The sequence below is a fragment of the Eutrema salsugineum genome, unplaced genomic scaffold, assembly GCF_000478725.1.
Source record: "Eutrema salsugineum unplaced genomic scaffold, Eutsalg1_0 scaffold_13, whole genome shotgun sequence".
NCBI lineage: Eukaryota > Viridiplantae > Streptophyta > Magnoliopsida > Brassicales > Brassicaceae > Eutrema > Eutrema salsugineum.
This window is the reverse complement of record NW_006256885.1, coordinates 199100-220948: the sequence shown is the minus strand read 5'-3', so window position 1 is coordinate 220948 and position 21849 is coordinate 199100. Positions and strand designations below refer to the sequence as shown.

General features: G+C 33.7%; 4 protein-coding genes across 5 annotated transcripts; 3 read left to right on the top strand and 1 right to left on the bottom strand.

Annotated features, from left to right (window-relative positions):
* The first annotated feature begins 1694 nt into the window (after positions 1–1694).
* LOC18025301 lies at positions 1695–8056 on the top strand. Of its 2 annotated transcripts, none has more exons than XM_006405958.2 (23): positions 1695–1992; positions 2532–2717; positions 3655–3978; positions 4072–4173; positions 4259–4318; positions 4391–4620; positions 4701–4824; positions 4916–5096; positions 5187–5215; positions 5292–5440; positions 5517–5619; positions 5731–5826; positions 5934–5989; positions 6080–6203; positions 6297–6359; positions 6462–6521; positions 6594–6755; positions 6834–6907; positions 6994–7087; positions 7186–7322; positions 7395–7475; positions 7580–7685; positions 7784–8056. In XM_006405958.2, exons 2-23 carry the CDS (start codon positions 2541–2543, stop codon positions 7862–7864), a joined length of 2613 nt encoding a protein of 870 aa, XP_006406021.1. In that variant the 5' UTR covers positions 1695–1992; positions 2532–2540; the 3' UTR covers positions 7865–8056. The 2 variants fall into 2 exon arrangements, with proteins under 2 accessions (XP_006406021.1, XP_024015659.1); XM_024159891.1 differs by having other exon boundaries at positions 2480–2717.
* A 459-nt stretch (positions 8057–8515) lies between these two features.
* LOC18025300 lies at positions 8516–8987 on the top strand. The gene has a single exon (XM_006405957.2). It carries the CDS (start codon positions 8516–8518, stop codon positions 8930–8932), a length of 417 nt encoding a protein of 138 aa, XP_006406020.1. The 3' UTR covers positions 8933–8987.
* Positions 8988–12620: 3633 nt separating this feature from the next.
* On the top strand, positions 12621–17170 carry LOC18025152. The gene is made up of 14 exons (XM_006405956.2): positions 12621–12658; positions 13167–13248; positions 13535–13638; positions 13746–13872; positions 14233–14327; positions 14641–14764; positions 14859–14939; positions 15054–15152; positions 15239–15394; positions 15484–15538; positions 15613–15683; positions 16026–16070; positions 16295–16465; positions 16560–17170. The coding sequence occupies exons 1-14, from the start codon at positions 12621–12623 to the stop codon at positions 17010–17012; spliced, it is 1701 nt and encodes a 566-aa protein (XP_006406019.1). The 3' UTR covers positions 17013–17170.
* Positions 17171–17354: 184 nt separating this feature from the next.
* On the bottom strand, positions 17355–19890 carry LOC18025151 (protein DETOXIFICATION 19). The gene is made up of 7 exons (XM_006405955.2): positions 19524–19890; positions 18576–19120; positions 18404–18490; positions 18251–18307; positions 17928–18166; positions 17681–17799; positions 17355–17585 (listed from the first exon to the last, which is right to left on the bottom strand). Exons 1-7 carry the CDS (start codon positions 19800–19802, stop codon positions 17484–17486), a joined length of 1428 nt encoding a protein of 475 aa, XP_006406018.1. The 5' UTR covers positions 19803–19890; the 3' UTR covers positions 17355–17483.
* Positions 19891–21849: the final 1959 nt, after the last annotated feature.

Genomic DNA, 21849 nt, shown 5'->3' with positions numbered 1-21849 from the left:
TTACAAGTTCTACTGGATAAATTATATTCTACATGTTGGTAGAATACATCTTCTACCTGTTAGACCATGTTCTATGTTATTGTAGAACGGTTATTCTACATATTGTCTTCATTCTATATTAACGTAGAATACATCTTCTACCAAAATCTGAGAAAATCTAGAAAAATTAGTTAACTCCCAGATCTAAAAAATTTTGAAAATCTTTTATTTTATTTTTTATTTTTCCACGTTTTTAGCTGTTTTTGACATTTTTTTTGGGTGTCATCGTTCCCTTCTTCTTCTTTCACATTGATCAAGCAGATTTTCTCTAAGTTTACATATCTTCTGCTTTAAACATGCTATATATCTTTGTCACTTGTGGTTCATGAAATCAGAGACATATAAGAAATAGATTTTTGTAGCTGATGAAGAAAACGATCTAGGTTAGTTACATGAAATTGCTTTTTCGATGACTGTAATCGGAGAAGAAGATGGAGACACGGTGAAAAGATAGTATCGGGGTTTAGTAGGTTTTTTCAATGCTTTTAGTAGAAACTCTTTTCAACTTGTATTTTTTGTATTAATAAATATTATTTAAAAAATGAATTAATTTATTAATTCGAAATTAAAGGGTATAATTGGATGAAATTTAAATTAAACATTAAGGGGATACATTTTATTTAGAAAACATTAAGGGGACAAATGCTAATTCAATTAACATTATAAAAGCAATTAACATTTGTTTACTTTTTAAGTTTACATTTCTTATTCTTCTCAGATCTTAATTTTTCCTCTTTTAAAAGTCTACATTTTGTTTTCAAATTATACATATAGCATGATATATAAAAGACAGAAAATCAACAATGTACGTAATGTATTTAAAATAAAATAAATTAATGTTACTTGTTTTGGTCGTTTGATTAACACATAACAGTATGTCCAATATGGACTAATCCTATCTATATGGAAAATTTACTTAGATTTGGCTATAACGAATTTTTCATTTTAAAAAATGGAAATTATATATATATACATATATATATACATATATACACCACTATGGTTATTTTCTGTAGACTCTTTTAGTCTCTTATGTTCAAATAAATATTTTAGACTATAGAACTTGATCGAAAATCAAACTCTGGAAAAAAAATTGATCGATAATTAGAAAATATTGGAAAATAAACAAAGAAAAACATTATGTCAAGATGTCAAGTGTAAAGAAAGAGATAGGTGGTATACTCTTCATTTTTCGTGGCTATTTATGATGATGATAACAAAAAAAAATGACAGAGATAAATATATCTGAAGTGTAGCGGATTTAAAAATTGAAATCATATTGGGAATGGGATTGGATCAAATCATTTTATCATCAATATAATAAATCAAACTGAAAATGTCATAAAGGGATTAGAATTGACAACAAAAAAATTTGATAAAAAGTCGCATAAAATAGTAATAGTGGAAGATAAAAAGTCCAATAGGAATTGATATTCTTAGGTCCAATAGGAATTGATATTCTTCAGCATGAAGCATCTGCGAAAATTAGCTTAGAAAATGGAATAAATGATTTACATTTAAAAAAAAAAAGAATAGGAAACGGGACAATTTCAGAAACGCAGACGCTGAGTATTTGACAATGAGCCAAACAGGGCCTAAACTTGTGGGCTATATATAGGGATTTGCCATATAAGCACAAAACACAATGTGGCTGGCTTATCTCCTTGGCACAAGTGTTTCCTTTTCAACTCATCCAATAACAGTCACTTACTCCTAAATTCTTCAATATCACTCCATTTTTTATCACTTTCAATCTCGTCTTTGGTTTTTCGTATTAATCCCATTTTTTCTAAACATTATTCAGAAGAGAAGAGAAAAACAAAACCCCATCAATTTCAGTTTCAGAATTCCATGAAATCCGGAAATCTTCGTATCTAATCTAAAGACTCATTCAAGCGAACTCTGAATCCATTTCCATTTTCCAGATCCACTGTGTTCCAAGTACAGTAAAAGGTACAATTACTAACTACATTTCTCTTTTTTGATAACAGATTTATCCATTGGTGTCTCTGGTTATACATATATGAGTAGATTTCGAAAAAAAAAAAATATATATATATATATATATATGAGAAGGTATAAGAAGAGTCACTACAGATAATAGATTCGAGTCTACCATTGTTGCCGTCTTTAATGAAAAAAAAAATATTATAGATTCCACAATAAATAAATAAAAACCAAATTTTGTTTTGTTTTCTTTAGTTTTATGAGATTGTAGAAGAAGAAGAAGGGCCACTAATAAATTCGAGTCTACCACATTGTTCTCGTCTTTAATGCAAAATATCTAAATTACATTAAGTAGGTCAAAAGAAGATTTATTGTTTCTTTTTAAATTATGTACGAAATGCAGGAGTATAAACTCGTTTTTCGCATAATCCGTTGAGAAATCCAATCCGAATATATATACATAGGTCAATGTAACTTATTTTCTACAATGCAGGAGGATAAATTTCACTAATAAAGAAGATTTTGTTTTGTCAATAAAAATAAAGGAAAAAAAAATGAAAGTGGCGGTGATAGGAAGTGGGATAAGTGGATTAGGAAGTGCCTACGTTCTTGCTAATCAAGGAGTCGAAGAAGTTGTATTGTACGAGAAAGAAGAGTCATTAGGAGGTCATGCTAAAACGGTGCGTTTTGATGGCGTTGACTTGGACCTTGGTTTCATGGTCTTTAATCGTGTACGTATCCCTTACCCTTTCGCTCAATTTTTTATTTTTATTTTTCTGTCGATCGCTCAATATTGTATTTACTTTTCTTTTCTGACAAGTTTATTTTTTTTTTAATTATAAAGTTATATACTGTATATTTCCTATATTTTCTATTTCCGTGAAAAATGTGATGATAATTGAGGCATTTGCCTTTATGTGTCCACTGTCTACTACAGATGGACCATACCTTGTGTTGTGTTTTTTTTATGTAAATATTATTTTAACAAAAAATTGTGTTTTACTTTCTTTTTGGCTTTTTGCCAGAATCTATCTATTGTGCTTTCGCCTTTCTGAACCTTTAGAATAAATATAGATACTTTGTATTCAAAACAAAGACAAAATTTCCTTTATATATCTGTCCAAGTTTAGCAATTGGAATATTTTTATTTGACCAACAAGTTTTAGCATGGTATTTCTTTAATTAAGTCAAACATATTATTTAAGAATCAGGTTTTTTCCTACGATCAGATCAACAAGGTATATTCAAATAAAGACCAATAGCAATTTTTATTGATTAGATGTTTTTGTCGTTCTTATACTATGATTGTTTTGAATATGAAATGAAAATGATAGAACAACTCATTATTGTAGAAAAAAAAGAACAAATTATCATGTGAGATCATTCGAACTTCGAAATATAACTTATTCATTGTTAGCAATTTAACGTCCACAATTTCTCCATAGCTCTTAAATAAACTAATTATAGTTAATCAGTGATGGTACACAAATAGTTATATGACGCCTTGAATTGTATACACAAATGATTCATATATTACACAAAATTAGTCTAAAAATGTAATGAAAATAATGTAATAACATATCAAAATCTTTGAAATTCATATTAAAGATTGTTTCTAAATTATTCCTAGCTTGAACTTCTGGATATTGATCATATATATGTTCATAGGTTACATATCCAAACATGATGGACTTCTTCGAGAAACTTGGAGTAGACATGGAGGTTTCAGACATGTCTTTTGCAGTAAGCCTTGACAATGGCAAAGGTTGTGAATGGGGAAGCCGCAATGGTGTCTCAGGCTTATTTGCTCAGAAGAAGAACGCTTTGAATCCTTATTTTTGGCAGATGATCAGAGAAATCGTTAAATTTAAAGAAGACGTTTTAAAATACATCGAAGAGCTCGAGTCTAATCCTGATATTAGTCGAAACGAAACCTTAGGAGAGTTCCTCAACTCCCGTGGATACTCTGAGCTGTTTCAGAAAGCTTACTTGGTAAGGGCAATTTCTTTAATTGATCAGTGAAAATGTTATTTGATGTTTTCTTGGACAAGAAGTAACCTCAGTATCTATGTCTGTGGAGTTTAGGTTCCGATATGTGGTTCAATATGGTCATGTCCATCAGATGGTGTCTTAAGCTTCTCTGCTTACTCTGTTCTTTCGTTTTGCTGCAACCACCATCTTCTTCAGGTTCATTAATCCTCTCTAATTTTTTTCTTTTTTTACACAATTTTCTCAGTGTTTCCTTGCTTGATTATTTCGTTGTTTTTTCCAGATCTTTGGGAGGCCACAGTGGCTAACCGTCGCAGGACGTTCTCAGAGTTATGTTGCAAAGGTTATAAACTAAACCAAGCTTGTGTTGTGCGAATATTTTGCATTTGAGCCTCACGTGTTACCTACGTTTCAGGTTAGGGCAGAATTGGAGCGACTAGGATGCAAGATCAGAACAAGCTGCGACATAAAATCTGTTTTGACATCAGAGGATGGTTGTGTCACTGTAACAAGTGGAGATGGGTCTCAAGAAGAATTCGATAGGTGCATAATGGCTATGCACGCTCCAGATGCTCTTAGATTGCTTGGCGAACAAGTGACATATGATGAAACTAGGATTCTTGGTGCTTTCCGATACGTTTACAGGTTTCAAAATCCACACATTTGTTTATTCTCTTTGATCGAAAAGCTTAAGCGATTCATTAACTTGTCCTCCTTGATTTCAGCGATATATATCTCCATCACGACACTGATTTGATGCCTCGCAACCGAGCAGCATGGAGCGCATGGAATTTCTTAGGAAGCACGGAAAAGAAAGTATGTGTAACATACTGGCTCAATATACTTCAGGTATAAGACACAATCCACAGACTTTTTAACATTGGTTTTACAAGAAGCAAGAAGCGTTAAGCTAAATCTGATTGTGTATTGTCCTATGTAGAACCTTGGGGAGGACCGCGAACCATTCTTCGTGACACTTAATCCAGACCAGACCCCAAAGAAGACGTTGCTCAAATGGACCACCGGTCACCCTGTGCCATCTGTTGCAGCTTGGACAGCTTCACAGGAGCTTCACAAGATTCAGGGAAAACGTAACATGTGGTTCTGTGGTGCATACCAGGGTAAACCCTAGATTCTTAAAAACCTAAAGCAATGAGTTCTCTTTCCAGGTTTTCTCTTTTCTTATATCCTTTGCTGAATCTGCCTCTCAGGTTACGGTTTTCATGAAGACGGACTAAAGGTAATGATCGAATTCTACATAATGAATGCTTACTACACATTTGAATTTTGTAATAACTCATTAAAACTATCTTCAGGCTGGTATGGCTGCTGCAAGAGGGTTGTTGGGGAAAGAGGCCGCTCTTTTGAACAATCCGCGACATATGGTCCCTTCTTTGACAGAATCAGGAGCTCGGCTTTTCGTTACTAGATTCATGGGACAGTTCATATCAACAGGCTCTGTCACGTGAGGCTCACTTAGTTTAGAATAACATTATGTTCCTCCATTTTTACATTAATACTTACCGCTATGAACTGAACAGAATACTAGAAGAAGGAGGAACAATGTTCACATTTGGTGGAAAAGATTCTACTTGTTCTTTGAAATCTGTCCTCAAAATTCACAGTCCTCAGTTCTACTGGAAGGTACGTAATATATATATATATATATATATATATATATATATCTAAGACAATGAGAAAGTTTGAATAGCTTTCTACAGCTCAAGAACCTGATTCTTGATTCTTGTTTCTCAGGTTATGACACAAGCAGATTTAGGACTCGCAGATGCTTATATCAATGGAGATTTTTCTTTTGTTGACAAAGACTCAGGACTTGTGAATCTGATTATGGTAAATAATATACTTGTAGACGCTTAGATACCGAGTCTACTCTTGTTCTTTCTTGTCTCGCTCGTGCTATTCAGTGATGTTTTAACTTCTTGATGAAATTTGTACAGATTCTCATTGCTAACAGAGATCTGAGCTCAACAAAATCAAATCTTGCCAAGAAAAGGTTAAAAGCTTTAAAATATTTGCATTAAGGATTTAGGATTGGGCTAAAAGCTCTGTCTCTAATCTTTGATTTGTGTTTTTGATCTCACAGGGGATGGTGGACACCCATGTTTCTAACAGCTGGTGTAGCATCTGCGAAATATTTTCTAAAGCATGTTTCTAGGCAAAACACTTTAACACAAGCTCGCAGGAACATTTCTCGTCACTATGACCTTGTATGTGGCTTGAATCTCCATGTCTTTTTAAATAGAAACATTTCATCTGTCTTTTGGGTTTATCATCAAATTACCTTTTGGCTTAATTAACAGAGTAACGAGCTTTTTGGTCTCTTCTTGGATGATACCATGACTTACTCCTCTGCAGTATTCAAGGTAATCATTAAAAGAACTCCCAGGGGACTTACTTTTCATTGGTTTCTCTTATTTTAAGATGATTCTGACTTTACCGTACCTTTCATCACTATCATGTTATAGTCAGATGATGAGGATCTAAAAACTGCTCAGATGAGAAAAATATCTCTTCTGATTGAGAAGGTAACATCTTGAAAAGCATTTTCTTGATTTATAAATATATGTTCTTGAATAACCAGAGCGGGACATTTTCAGGCGCGAATAGAGAAGAATCATGAGGTTTTGGAGATTGGATGTGGATGGGGAACTTTGGCCATAGAAGTTGTGAGAAGAACTGGATGCAAATACACTGGAATTACACTATCTATTGAACAGCTTAAATATGCAGAAGAAAAAGTGAAAGAAGCTGGACTTGAGGTTTGCATAATATCCATCTCTGGATCTTGTTTTATATCTTCAAGGCTATGACTAACAATATAACCTCTGAATCACCAGGATCGGATTAAGTTTGAGCTATGTGATTATCGCCAACTCTCTGATACTCAGAAATATGACAGAATCATATCTTGGTAAAGCCCTTGTTTCTCTCTCTTCCTCTTACCATAACTCTATAATGAATCTATCTTATGAAATAATTTTTTTTTTGATATATCAGTGAGATGCTAGAAGCGGTTGGACATGAGTTCATGGAAATGTTTTTCAGTCGATGTGAAGCTGCACTTGCACAAGATGGCCTAATAGTCTTGCAGGTAATAATACCTAGCTTCTTCTCTTTTAAGACATCCTTTCCTCAACTTTTTGCACAACCATTTAAATGTTTTTATAACGTTTTGACCACATATAACAGTTCATATCGATACCCGAAGAGCGTTACAATGAGTATAGACTAAGTTCAGATTTCATAAAAGAATACATATTCCCTGGTGGATGTCTTCCTTCTTTGGCAAGAGTCACTTCAGCTATGGCCTCTTCTTCTAGGCTATGGTAAGTTGTTCTTCACCCAAAATATTTTCTTATCTCTTCGTTGACTCCTTCTAACACTGAATATAAATACAGCATTGAACATGTTGAGAACATTGGAATTCATTACTACAAAACATTGAGATTGTGGAGGAAGAACTTCTTGGAGAGACAAAAGTAAGATAAAAATATTGAAAATCTTTCCCCTGTTTTTTCTTCTAACTTCACTCTGTTTCCTCACATTTCCACACAAAAAAAAAAAACACTTTTTATCTGTGCAGACCAATCATTGCTCTTGGATTTGATGATCAATTCATAAGGACATGGGAGTATTATTTCGATTATTGCGCAGCTGGTTTCAAGACTCTTACCCTTGGAAACTACCAGGTAATAACATTAACATTACACCATAAATATAGGCATGCTTCATTAATTTCTTGCTATAAACAGTGAGATTCTGAATCTTTCAATACAATACAATGCAGGTGGTTTTCTCGCGTCCAGGGAATTTAGCTGCATTCGCTGATTCATACAAAGGATTCCCTTCTGCTTATTATGCCTCCTGAGAGCAACAACCCGATTGCTTATTTGCTTATATTTTTCGGTCTATATATATACAATCAAATCTATGATTATTTATTTGTTTGGTGTGATAATTGTGAAGGTTTTGATGAATAAATTAAAGTGTTAACGGTTACTCTTGTAAGAAAAACACTGCTTGTGAAGGTTTTGATGAATAAATTAAAGTGTTAACGGTTACTCTTGTAAGAAAAACACTGCTTGTCATTGATTCATACAATCTTTTACGGTCCAGCCGAAAATGCCAAAACTTTTCTGAGACGTGACTACTACTACGACTACGACAAATGGAGAGACTCTAGAGAAATGACGAAAATACAACAATGTTCTCAGATTCTCATAAAAGGTCTATTGAAGCAAGATTCACTGTTCTCATAAAATGTCTTTCGATGCAAGATTCTCATTTTTTTTAATGAGTCTTTCAATTATCGGTGATCTTCTTGTGGAGAATTACAAAATATACACCATTTTTGGAGTGAGTAATATATTGATTTCTACCAAAACTGGCATGTGTTTTTTTTTTAAAGTCTTTTTTGATTTTATGATCATTCTTACCATAATTATTAAAAACAATATATCAAATCAGTTTCTTATATAAATTGACTCATAAAAATATTGGTAAATGTGTTTAACGTAAGATGATAACAACCAAAGCAATAGGCTACAGCCTCTTCCTCGTCTACTTAGCCTTAGCTTTGATCTCTTCATCGTCGGCTGATGAAGCTTCAATATTCACCGTGAAGTTGATCAACTTCCTTGAACCAGGCTCTTCTCCGGTCACAATACACTGCACCTCGCCGCCCAAAAGAGATACTTTTACGTCGGTATTAAATCGTGGTGAAGGTTTTCCATTTCAGTTTGACACAACACAACAAGTTCAATGGAGTTGTGATATCTCATCAGGAGGCAAAAAGGGTAGTTTCCTCATCTTTGATGTCAATAGAGACAGAGGAAGATGCAAACTCGATGGACTATGTCTCTGGAGAATTTATCGTGACGGTCTCTTCCTATACAACGCACCTCTTAATAAATTCGAGAAGCAATTCTCATGGTGATACACCAAATTACAACATGCTTTGTATTGTTTGCGTCATATAATATAATAAGATTTCAAAGGTATTTTTAACGTTAAATAGTTTTTCATTAGTAAATATTAATGAAAATATCCTTATATATTAATTGACAAGTTTAAATTCAAATGAAGCTTCAATATGATTTTCTATACATCCTATGCCATTAGAAAATCATAGCAATTCTTATTGTTCCCCTAAGTTATTTAAGGGATTTAAAACTAAATTATACAAGCACAATCTTTATTTTCTGTGTTTATATTGAGATACTTCGTCATATTGTGTAACAAGCTGTAAATGTTGATTTGCCTAGAGATATTTATTGATGTAAGCTGCAAAACATCTAAAAGAACAACAAATAATCGTTTTGTCTTACTGTTGAGGTATTGTTTTTTCCCAGCATTGGACTGATTTTAATTAGTTGTAAGTTTCGAAGGTTGCTAAGTTGTTAAAGAACTTCTATCATTTTCCATACTGGTCCTTCTTTTACTACAAACAGTTGGCCCAAATTGCAATGTATGCATATATAAGACTCTTCGAGACGAGTGAGGTTTTGGTGGTGAATCAGAGGCTAAAGTGTTGAATTATGTAAGAAATCTTACCAAATCAGTGATTGGTCCTTTATGTTGATTTCCCCCAATTGTGTTAAGTCCTCGTGAAATGGGGACTTTTTTTTTCTTCTTTCAGCTCAGTAAAATACCTAATGAAAATATCAAAATTTTAGAATGTTTTGAAACAAAATGTTTGTTGAATGTTGGTTGATATAACACACTAAATGGAACAGAAGCTTCCGGTTTAGGGGCTTAGATTTGAACCGGCTCAGAGATCAGGTTATTGACTCTCGGGTTTAAGTTGGTTCTGTATTACACGTCGTCGTTCTACTCAAAAACCTCTATTTCCAGCTCGATGAAGATCAGACCGTTGGAGCGTGAAGATCACGCGCAGGCGTCTCTGTGTTTTTCAGTTTTGTATTCCGATGTGGATAAGAGTCGGTTAGAGACTGGAAATAAGTTGTAACAAACAATTGTATTCGGGTGTGAGAATCTTTTGTATTGTGAGGAGAGAGAAAGGGGAGAACTAGAGAGAGAGTGTAATTCCGGTGAGTGAAAGCTACATCTCTTAGTTTTCCGGTGAGAGACGACGATTGTAAAGAAGTGTTCTAGTGAATTCCGAGGAGTCCTCGGCCAGACGTAGGGAAGCGGTTTGCTCCCGAACTGGATAAATCTCTCGTCTCATTTACTTTCTGCAAATTGTTCTGTTCGTGTATCTTGCAATCAGAAATCTCCGATCTCGTGTTGTTAGGTGGAATCGGTGTATGAGCTGAGAGGGATCGAGATTTCTCTACAATGTTACTAGTAAATCATTGCAGTGGGCTTAAATCACTACATGCGTTGATCATTAATGACTAAATGTGCTCTTTAATCACCACGTGCCTTGATCATTTGATTGTGCTCCTTAATGATTAAATGTAAAGTTTCCATTTTTCCTAGTTATTGTGGTCATTAATGACTAAATGTAAAATTTCCAATTTTGTCTTTTTTAATGTTCTTTAATGTCAAAATGTGTAAAGTTTACAAGTTTCACCGATTTATATATTTACAGAAATGTAAATTTTAACTTTTATGTTGACGATACATATATATTATAAATATACATTTGCACCCGACATTAGAAAAAAATAAGGAGTTAGAAAGAACAAATTTTTGGTGTGTGGTGAGGAATCAGTATGGAGCTTCGTCTCATCGGAATAATCGTAGGCTCCATATTTTGCATTGGTGCTGGGATGGTCATAATTGTCTTTCTTTTTTATTTGTTTTGCTCTAGCTCCGATTTCTGTGATAAATATCGGATTCGACCTGTGAATTCGTAACTATTTTTGTTACCATGTGTCACGAATTTTATGTTTTTTATAGATTATTTTATGGTAAAACTTTAAATTAGTTTAAGCAGATCGTGGAAGCGATCCTGCAATATTTATCAACTTTTGTTTTTGTTGGTTTTATGATGTAACATGAAACTTTATTGCAATTGAAAATGTTTCAAGTTAAGCTTATCTTATAATCCCTAACACCGTGCTCTTCTAAATTGGTTTAGAGAATGGGTTATTGTAACCTAATCTCTACACATTTAGTTGAAATTTGATTGTTTTTGTCATACGTACGTTGTTGTGTTACATTACATGATGATTTATGTGAAGGCTGATAATTTGTAATTTAAAAAAAAAGAAGGCTGTTATTTCAAGGAAAATAATATGTATGATCAACAAAATTTTTTTGATGAATATTATGTTACAGCATTTTTACATTTATACTTGCGGCGATGAATTTAACAGAATACTAGAACTCTAGCTAGAACTTAGAAGTGGAACGATTTTGTGAGTTCTTCGACCTAGAAAATGAGATATGAAAAACTTAGGGTGGGAAAAAACCGAACTGAACCAATTGAACCAATCGAATTTAAACCGAACTGAATCGATCTATTTTTAATATATAACCTATTTGGTTGAAGTTTTTCACAACCCAAACGGTTTGGTTTGGTTTGGTTTTAAACCGAACCAAACCAAAAAATTAATTTACTTATTTCATTTAACATTTTAGTTAGTTCATAATATTAATTTTTTGAAATATGGTGAATTGTGAAATTTCACCTAAACCAACACACCATTTATTTCTTCAAACTGATTTTTTTAAAACTAAATTAAAACTAAACCGAACTAAAATCAAACTGAATTAAACCAAACCGAATTCAAATCGAACCAAACTTATTTCAGTTTGAGTGGTTAGAATTTTATTAAACCCGAATTAACTAAACCGAATCGAACCCAAAAATAAACCAAAATGCCCACCCCTATGAAAAACTAAGTGTCGAAAATGTCTACCGTATAAGATTCCGAAATGAAGTGAATTCAAGAAAATGAGACATGAAAAACTAACTAAGTGTAAAAAATGTCTATACCGTATAGGATTCCGAAATGAAGTGAATTCAAATTGTATAAACGAAATAAAATTTATCGAAGTAAGAAAAATTCAAAAAAAAAAAAAATTAATTATGTTTAGTTAAATATATATTAGAATATCTTAAAATCAAAATATTATTTAAAATTAATGGATAATTTGATTTTTTATAATAGTTTTGTCCAAAACCAAACGGAATCGAAACCAAACTCGAACCAAATTATTAAAACCAAACTGACATAAGACTGATAATCTCAAAGATCTATTTCTAAAACTTAAAAAACTTAAATCCAAATAATTCAAACCGAACCAAATAACCGCAATGCCCACCTTAAAGATAAATAAAATGAATAATTTTAAAATGCTGCTGGTTATTTAGGAGTTTTAAATTTTTAAACGTATGTATTAACAGAAATTGAAGAAAAAGAAGGGAAAAAAAAACAAACAAACAACAGTATAGTCCAGGCTCAACAATAACAACCAAAAAATTCGTTCTAAAGCTTCTTTCTTTTCTTTCCCTTCGTTTCTCTCTTTCATTATTCTTCTTCGTCCCTTTCGATCTCACTGATTCTTCTCTGAAAACTACTCCATCTTCTCTTCCTTCTTTTAATTAGGGTTTTAATTAATTTCCGTTTCGGGTTTCTTCTCGGCTTGACCAATCGAGAGAACACAAGAAGCGAGTATATGAGAAAACAGTGGTAATTGCTTTGAATTCTTGAATGGAGCAGCTTGTTAACTTCATCATTCGACCTCCAAGGTAAAGCTTCTCTATCTTTTTTCGCTTTACCATATCGACAAATGGGATTTGATTTTCGATTATGAGGTTGTCGAATTCTCGTCTTAAGTATTAGATTCAATCGGTTTGAGAATTGGGATTTCACTGAATTTTAGATTTCCTGACTTGATTAGATGTATGCCAGCAAAATTATGTGGACCGCTTCGAATCCACTTTCAATTTGTCTTCTTCCTAATTTACAATTACATGCACTTGTATTTTCTGTACTTGCTTGCTTGACCTTCTTCTGAACAAAATTCTTCTTCTTTATTTTTTTTGTTGGCACACACGTGATCTCTCTTGAGTCGTACTGAGAGTTACTATTCAGATTCTACTGGGTCCTGATTCTGAATCTTCTTATAATTTCTAGGGGAAATTCAAGAATAGTTTATTTTGACATGATTTTTGAGACGTTTCTTGGTTGAAGTTAAACTATAAATGTTACCTAAGAAGATTATAAGCTAACAATTTTTTGACTTGTGTGATGCAGAGCTGAGTACGACCCGGAACATGATCTCTTGGAAAAAGATTTCATGATGAAAGGTAGATGGTATCAGAGAAAGGATTTAGAGGTAAAGCTTTCTAAGCTTATTAAAAATTCAAACTTTATTTTGTTTCTAGTAATAAATGGGATTTGCAACAATGGAGGTCCCACCGTTGTTTGTTCTTATAAAGTCAAAACTATTTTTTTGAAATAAGATGTGTGTATACCTCATTGTAATAATAAGCATATGGAAGTAAAAGAAAACTGAAAAAGAATTGTTTGTGAACTCCTAAATAGTAAGTGAATTAGTGTTTTCATTAGCTATTTGTTTTTATTTTCCTGGCTTGATTGTTATTCGGATGTGTCTTTGGCAGGTTACAAACAGTAGGGGAGATGTTCTCCAGTGTAGTCATTATATGCCAGTTGAACGCCCTGAAGGAAAGCCTTTGCCCTGTGTAATATATTGCCATGGAAACAGGTACGGGAACGTTTGATAAAGATCTTATTTCAGCTAGTGTATTGGAATCAACTATAAGGAATATGGTTCTGCAATGTTTAATGTTGTCCTGCAATGCTATCATTCAGTGGATGTAGAGCAGATGGCAGTGAAGCCGCAATTATGTTGCTGCCTTCAAACATCACAGTTTTCACGCTTGACTTTTCGGGATCTGGTCTCTCAGGCGGGGAACATGTCACCCTAGGCTGGAACGAAGTACGTGCTCCTTTAATCGTTCTTTTTTTTTTTGTCTCTTCTACTCTTCAAAATATATTATTACTTTGAAGTAAACATCTCTGTCCAAATTTGCACCATTATTTTCCATTTTATACCCATGTAAACCAATATGATTTTGCTATCGTCTACAGAGACATTCCATGTGATTTGGTGGCTATAGAATCTCTAGTTCATGTTTAGACAGATCAGGGAATATTTTCATGTAGGATTGCGTGTTTTAGTCCGCGGCCAGTTTCTCTGTGTCTTTATCTTCTCCCATAAAGTCTCGCTTTACTCTGCGATACGAGTGATCATTCGTCTGACAAGTGTTGAACCTGCTGTGAATGTGAGTACTTGCAGAAAGATGATCTGAAGGCTGTGGTTGAGTTTTTGCGGCAGGATGCAAATATATCCCTGATTGGGTTATGGGGGCGTTCAATGGGTGCTGTTACTAGGTTGGTTCCAGTCTATCAACGTACTAAGAGCATATTCATTTTTCCATCTTGCATAAAGTTTCGGTTAATGGTTTGGGACAGTATCTATGAAAGCTATCGTACCGGTAATTTATTTATACTGTGAAACTTTCAGTAGTTTTAGTGGGCTGTGATACTTGCCGGGTTATTAGCCATACCTATCACATGTCACACGTGACGGGAATCACGATAAGAGATTAGATGAAGTTATAAAACAAACAATTTATTATTGCAATCACTTGTTCTTCCTGCTAAACTGTGATATCATTGTGCTGAATCATCCTTTCCGTTACAGTCTGATGTATGGAGCCGAGGATCCTTCAATTGCAGGAATGATTCTAGACAGCCCCTTCTCTGATTTGGTTGATCTGATGATGGAACTTGTAGATACATATAAGTTCCGTCTACCAAAGTTTACTGTAAGTAATTATATAATGTTTCTGGTGGGATTTGTGCTGTCTGCTACACATTGCTTTTATTTTATGATTTTAATCTCTTCTACTGAATATTCAGGTCAAATTTGCAATACAGTTTATGCGGAGATCTATTCAGAAAAAAGCAAAGTTTGATATAACGGATCTGAACACCATTAAGGTCGTATTCTCTACTTATTTGTCACTTTTATCTACTTGATTGCATAACATGCTCTGATATATACGACAACACCATTGCTTGTCATTGCTTAACTATTTATCTTTCACGCTGCAGGTGGCAAAGTCTTCTTTTGTTCCGGTTTTATTTGGACATGCCTTAGATGATGACTTTATTCGCCCTCATCACTCAGATCGTATATATGAAGCCTACATAGTAAGTTTCCAATTTAGATCTTATATGTTCTCTTCCGCTAGATTCTATCTGATTTGGTATAAACATCTTGCTTACGATTATGGTAGGGTGACAAAAATATCATCAAATTTGAGGGAGATCACAACTCTCCACGGCCACAATTCTACTTTGATTCGATAAATATCTTTTTCCATAACGTCCTTCAACCTCCTGAGGTGGTAGGGCCGAGATTTTATGACCCGTTGGATGAGTACTTAGCAAAGGTAATGCGACCATGGCACATATGACTGTTTGGTTGTGTTGTTTTTCCTGCATCAAGAAACGTCAATAGTGTTGTCTATTTTATGTACAGGGCAGTTGGGGCACTATGCATGACACAACTATTCCACAATCCTCAGTACAGAAAGGTGAGTCATATTTGTTTTCCTCTAAAGTTTCTGATATTTGAGCTCAAAGGTGACATCTTTTGTCAATATTTCAGGTTTAGCCGCGGGTAGCATCTCTGACGCAATTAATGAAGTGCGCATGAAAAGACCCATGAGTCGCACCGATGTCAGTAACTCTTGACTAATCTTGGTCTTTTTAGTTGCTAATCTGGTTTTGGATGTTCGGTTTTCCATTATTCTCATACAATCTAGAAATGGTTACGAATAAGCAATCAGTTGCTCTCCCTAGCGTTCCAATATTACAATTTTCATAGCCCTTTAGTTAATAATTTAGAACACCATATCTCTCTGATTATAGAACCTTACAGAAAGAGTTCAAAGCTTATGAAATATAGTGGAGTAATGTAGTTTCTCTTACACAAGCGACAAAAGTAAAATTGAAGTTTATGCCTTGTAGTTTTAAGCTTTCTCTATTGTATTTTTTTAATTGTTTTTATACTTTCTTCAGGTTCCTTCGAATGTCACATCTAACGGTTCTCCATCAGAGACTAAGGTACAAGATCAGTTTCTCTTCTCTTCCGTATTTGCTCTTCTTGTGATGTGTTTATGGTTACTAGTCAGTAGTCACCATGTTTGAACATATATTGGTCATTAGATCAACAACAGTACAGACAGATGCGTCATGGTGACCATCGTATATTCTTGTTAATAGAAAAGAAAAGAAATCATAGAGACGACGTGGGAATCTCTTGACTTGGCATAATGATTCTGTTTCAGGAGAAAGAGAATCATGATGGCCGTGACAGTTCATCATCTACTGATATGATAAGCTTTGATTTGTCAAACGGCAATCAATACCCTCATCACCTTGGGCTGGCTTTAGATGATGATCAATATGTGGAGTATCACTTGGAGGACATCCCATCTAATGCAGAGGAAGAAGAAAGGGTGAGATCAAACAGTGGTTATTCTACTTTAATTTAAACCTCCTAATATGTCTCATGCTGTATTGACATTCTCATAATCTTTATTGCTGATTCAGATGCTTATGAAAGCGGTGATGGAATCATTGAAGGACCTGGAAGTGCAAAGTCTTCAGGAAAAAGAACCTTCCGAGAAGAGAGTTCACGGAAGCAATGCTTTTCGAACTGTACAACAGTCCCTTCTTTCCAGGGAAGAATCATCTTCAACTAAAGCAAATCAATCAGAGACTGATTCTGCTTCCAGTCCAGCAACACTTAGCAGGGATCTAGTACCATCGTCTTCCGAGTCCAATGGTCCAAGTGAGACCCCGGCTTCTCTAGCAAGACCAGTAAAGGATTCTGTGCCTGGCTATTCGAGCCAGAAGGCAAGCGAGACCAGTGACATGTCATCAGTTACAAAGGCCACAGTGACAGTTGAACGTAGTAGTAGCAGTAGTAGTAGTGCACCGGGGAAAGTCTTAGACGGGTTAATACGCAAGTGGGATTTTAACTTCTTCAAAAACAGCAAATAGTTCCAATTATGAGTTTGCTTTTGAAATTGTGTGAAGTCAGTGATATGCATATATGTCGAAAAATAGGTGATTTTATTTTACAAAGATTTGTCTTGATAGGTTATCATTGTTGGCTTTGGTTATGGGTTTACATATGATTTTATTCAAATGTTTGTGTTCTTTGGTCTGCTTTTTTTTTTTCTTCATCACATGTATTTGTTCAAGTGTTCTTTATCCTCTTCTTCTGATACAAACATATGATGATGATTCAATTATTCCTTTTGTTTCTTCTTATCTTCAATCATGATCTCTTATCTCTGAAGCATGCGATATATAATTGTTTATCTTGTTTGAAAAGAAACCAATAAGAAGTTGCTTTCAAAGCTTAGAGTGAAAATTGAGCTCTTACATTCCAAGAACAGCGAGAAAATTAAAAAAGAATATTAATCTCGTCCACAATAACAGCTACGTACAAAATAGAACTAACTAGTTTCAGACCGAGGCATTCAGCTTTGTCCACTTCCGGAAAATTGTCATAAGCAAGAGAGATGAGCATTGGCAAAATATCCCACATATCAAACCAATCCACAAACCCTGTTTTCACCAAAACAATGAATCAAACATTAACATAACAAAATAACAAAAAAAAAAAACATAAACCAATCTCTTAAAAGAGTCATGCATTTTACCTTGGCATACAACTTCAACTTGAAACCACAAAAGGCCGCAATAGGCATTCCAATGAAGTAGAATGTTCCTAGATTTATAACCGTGACCATTCGCTGCCATCCACAACCTCTGGCCACTCCTTTAAATCAAAATATAAACAATTTGATTTTTTTTCTTTCGTTGTTTAATGATTCAAGAAAGAAGAAGAGTTCTTGAATATTTTGTTATGATTCAAGAAAGAAGAAGAGTTCTTGAATCTTTTGTTACCTGATAGAACACCTTGGATCGAATCAAGTGTTATAGAGGCAGCAAGAAAGAATCTCAGTGTTGCAAACTCTTCTTTGATCACATGACTATTGCTAAATAACCCAACCCAACCATCATGACCTATAAGTAGAGCAACCACTACGCCTAGAGCAAGTACTAAAGACAGCTTAACGGTTACAGAAGTCGCTTCCTTTGCGCCTTTTACATTTCCTGCTCCAAGTTCGTTCGACACTCGAGTACTGCAACATTTGTTACTTACATTTTCAATTTACATTTTATAATTTACAGAGTTTTTAAACGATTCATGAGATGAGATGACTGACCTTGCAGCTGCGCTAAGGCCGTATGTTAACATGTAGCTAATTGATTCCGTATTGACACTGAGTTTATTTAACATTTTTCACACAACAATGAGCTATTTTTGTTGATATGAAATAGAACATTAATAATTAACTACATAGTGATATAAAGCTTACCATATAGCTACCAAAGAGGTGGCAATTTCTGGATTTGGCATCAGTCCTCCCAAGAACACAAGAATCTCGAACGCCCAATATTCTAAACTGTTGAAACAACATAGTCTCTTAAGCATCAACAAGCATATGATTTTAAGTAGATGATAATTAATGGTTTTTGTTCTTGACTTACCATACCATAGCTGCAGAAGGGAGGCTTAATGTCAAGTTTAATACTACATAACGAAATGATTCTAACGAAAATCCGGTCCATGTTTCCTTAAACTTGTCTGAAAACATCACATAAGTTCCAAGAGAAAGGAAAGCTATCCACAATGAAATAGATGTAGCTATTGGTGCACCAATGAATCCAAGTCCAGCCAAATAAACCAGAACATATGCGATAGCGATGTTAATCACCAAGGGAACAAAAGAGAAGATGACTAGTGGAGTTACGATGGATTGTGTTTGGCAAAATCTTACAATGTTTTGTAAGAAACCATAAGCGAGTAAACCGGGAGCTTGGTACTTCATGTAGAGTGCAGCTTGTTTTGAGATGTTAGGATCTTGCCTGAGAAGTCTGAAAACTGATTCTGTGAAGAACCAGAAAATGGAGATGAGGATGGTGAAGACTAATGAGACGATGCAAGATGATTGTAGATGGATCCCTAACATTCTGTAGCTTTTTGCACCAAACCCTTGTCCACACAATGTCTCAAGTGCTCCACTTAACCCTGTCTGATAAAAATTAAAGGACGTTACTATATATCATTAAGTATATAAAAAATATATGTCTATTAATCACCATTAATCAGACAAATATTCTTGAAAATATGTTATAAAGAAAATTCAAACAAAACGTGTCCATAGGTTCAAGATAGACGCCTTAAATGGCAAGAAAACTGATTTATTACATCCCTCATTATTAGTATGTACTTTGGTCAAGATCTATACGCAATTATCAAGAAAAAAAATGTAAACTCGAACAACCAATTCTAGAGACATGGATATAAACTTAGAATCCGAATTTGAGAAAATCATTAAGACATAAAAAAAAAATGGGTATAAAGTTATTTTATGCAGCTGGGAATCAATAGAAAAGTTGAATATAAAGCTTTGAGGCATAGGAGAGGAATGGTACCATGAAGGAAAAACCGGTGACGGTGGCCCAAGAATTGGCGAGGGTTGCACCGGCAAGCTCGAGTTGGCCGAGGTGGGAAGCAAACATCACAGAGGTTAAAGGAATACAATAGAAGAAAAGATTTGTGAATATCATTGGAAGAGAGTAAATGATTTGAGCCTTGGATTCTTGCACGTCGATCACTTTTTGAATACAAGATGAGCTTGTCCTTCCTCTTTCATCTTCTCCATCTTCTTGATCATTCAACAATGGAGAGCTTAGCATGATGGGATCAGCCATTGAATCTTCTTTATGATGAAGGAGTTTGCTTAATTTGTGTGTGGCTGCTGAGAAAACTTGAAAGTGGAAGAAGAGAAGAAGAGGAGAATTGTGATTTGTGAAGGAGAAGAACTGAATTAAATAAGGAAGGTAAAAAGCAAAAATGTTATTATATATTAAGTCAAGCAGATGCAAGATGTGAATAACTCAAAAGTCAGTGACTCAGAGGCCTATCTCTCTCTCTACCTTCTCTCTTTTTTGTCCATTTATTGCCACACTATAAGTACTATTATAAATATACACTTAAAATTTCTTTCCTATTTTTTTTTCGTCAAACAAACATTTTCCTTACAAAAAAAGTTTAATTTTCCTAACTTTTTTAAAGAAACATATTACGCAAATCATTGACGACATTGATATCATGATATGATAACTATTTTATATTGTTAGTTTTAATGTTGTTCATGACAAGCAACGAGAAATAAGTAGTAAATTCCTTTTTTTGTAATCGTCAATATAACTAGTCTTCTCACTAAATAAAAGACATAAAAAAAAATGATGAAATACTTACAAGCACCATATAATTATCTTATAATGAAATAAAACCATTACTTTCTTTATTTTAAAAAGGAAAACAACGTATAATTATTGTTTGAATATATTGATTTGCCCCCATTTACAGCGAATCTATTATATAAAGATTCAGTCTCACAAACTTGACACATCAGCACTTATTTTTATGACACATCAACTCATTTATTTGTTATTAAAAAAACTAAATTAAAACTAATTATTTTCATAATCATTTTTCCTATAACTTGATTATTTATTATGATGGCTTTTTAATTCCAGCTTTTGATGTCTCCTATTCTTAATGATGACGCTTCAAACATTGTTAATATGAAGATTTTTTTTCTACATGTTTCAACGCATATATGAAAGAGAAAAAAAAAAGAAAAAAGTTAAGATAACTCAAAATTTTCTGATAAATCTCCAATCTACAGTTTTAAATTGTATCTTATGCAGGTTTCTATGTAAGAGCCTACAACAATAAACGTTGTCCATAGATCCACAGTTTTAGATTTATTTCTTGGTTACGGTCAGAGACATTAACGATAACACTCAATTGTGTTCGTTTAAAGGAGAAGAAGAATTTTGTTCAAGAATTCTATAAATAGTAAATAGCAAGACGACTTCCAAGCTTGTTGTGATAAAGAACTCTCCTATTTTTTTTTACTTTACTGTTTGAATGTTAATTTGCTACATACATTTCTCAATTATGGTGACTATGAACTTATGAAAGATGATTAATTACTCTGAGAATTACTGATAAACTTTTTTTATCTTGCTTATTTGGGTTCTCAAAAGAGAAATTTGCTACTAATTTAAGTTTTGTTACTAAACATCTTTTGACTTTATGATCATAAAAAAAGAAAAAAAAATTATTATGACTTTTCATATTTTGGTTATTAGGGAATTTATAGGGGTTCGCTTAATGGAGGGAAGAGGATCAATTATATTGGCAAATGGTTAGCGACTTAGCGTTATATTTCCATGTTGATGATGCAATGATCTTCTTAACATGGTTTAAATAAAACACTATAACAAATCATTGAATGCGATACATGCATGGAAATCAAAGTAAAGAGCTTGGAAACAAGCAAGGAAAAAAATGAAACATTTGTTTAGGTAAGTTAAAGATAATTAACACGCACTGAATTTAGTAAACTTGAGTAAGCTTTACAAAAAAGTAAAAATTCGCTAATGGTTTGTTCTAGGTTGAATTTTATTCACATAACAGAAAAAGAAGTCTCTACCATAAGATGGGTGGTATAATGATCATGTAAGCTACTCTGATTTAAAGAACTATTTGATGCCGCAATTTTTTTTGTGTTTGAATAATCATGAGAATAATCTTACTACTTTTGATACCAGTAAAAGAAAATATAGATTACATATCTAGATTTGATGGATTCTCATATCAAATTTGTTTATGATATTCCAAAAAAAAGATGATATAGTCTTAAAAGAAGAAATTAACGGTTTTTAGTAAAGGAAAGTTAATTAA

Bases quoted from the DNA above. Each gene is read 5' to 3' on its own strand.
- LOC18025301 (XM_006405958.2), top strand. From the start codon at position 2,541: ATGAAAGTGGCGGTGATAGGAAGTGGGATAAGTGGATTAGGAAGTGCC. The intron at 2,718-3,654 runs GTACGTATCCCT...ATATGTTCATAG, and splicing joins GTTTCATGGTCTTTAATCGT to GTTACATATCCAAACATGAT. The intron at 5,097-5,186 runs GTAAACCCTAGA...TCTGCCTCTCAG, and splicing joins GTTCTGTGGTGCATACCAGG to GTTACGGTTTTCATGAAGAC.
- LOC18025300 (XM_006405957.2), top strand. From the start codon at position 8,516: ATGATAACAACCAAAGCAATAGGCTACAGCCTCTTCCTCGTCTACTTA.
- LOC18025152 (XM_006405956.2), top strand. From the start codon at position 12,621: ATGGAGCAGCTTGTTAACTTCATCATTCGACCTCCAAG. The intron at 13,249-13,534 runs GTAAAGCTTTCT...TGTCTTTGGCAG, and splicing joins ATCAGAGAAAGGATTTAGAG to GTTACAAACAGTAGGGGAGA. The intron at 16,466-16,559 runs GTGAGATCAAAC...TTGCTGATTCAG, and splicing joins ATGCAGAGGAAGAAGAAAGG to ATGCTTATGAAAGCGGTGAT.
- LOC18025151 (XM_006405955.2), bottom strand. From the start codon at position 19,802: ATGGCTGATCCCATCATGCTAAGCTCTCCATTGTTGAATGATCAAGAA. The intron at 18,308-18,403 runs GTAAGCTTTATA...AAATAAACTCAG, and splicing joins ACCTCTTTGGTAGCTATATG to TGTCAATACGGAATCAATTA. The intron at 18,167-18,250 runs GTCAGTCATCTC...CAAATGTTGCAG, and splicing joins GGCCTTAGCGCAGCTGCAAG to TACTCGAGTGTCGAACGAAC.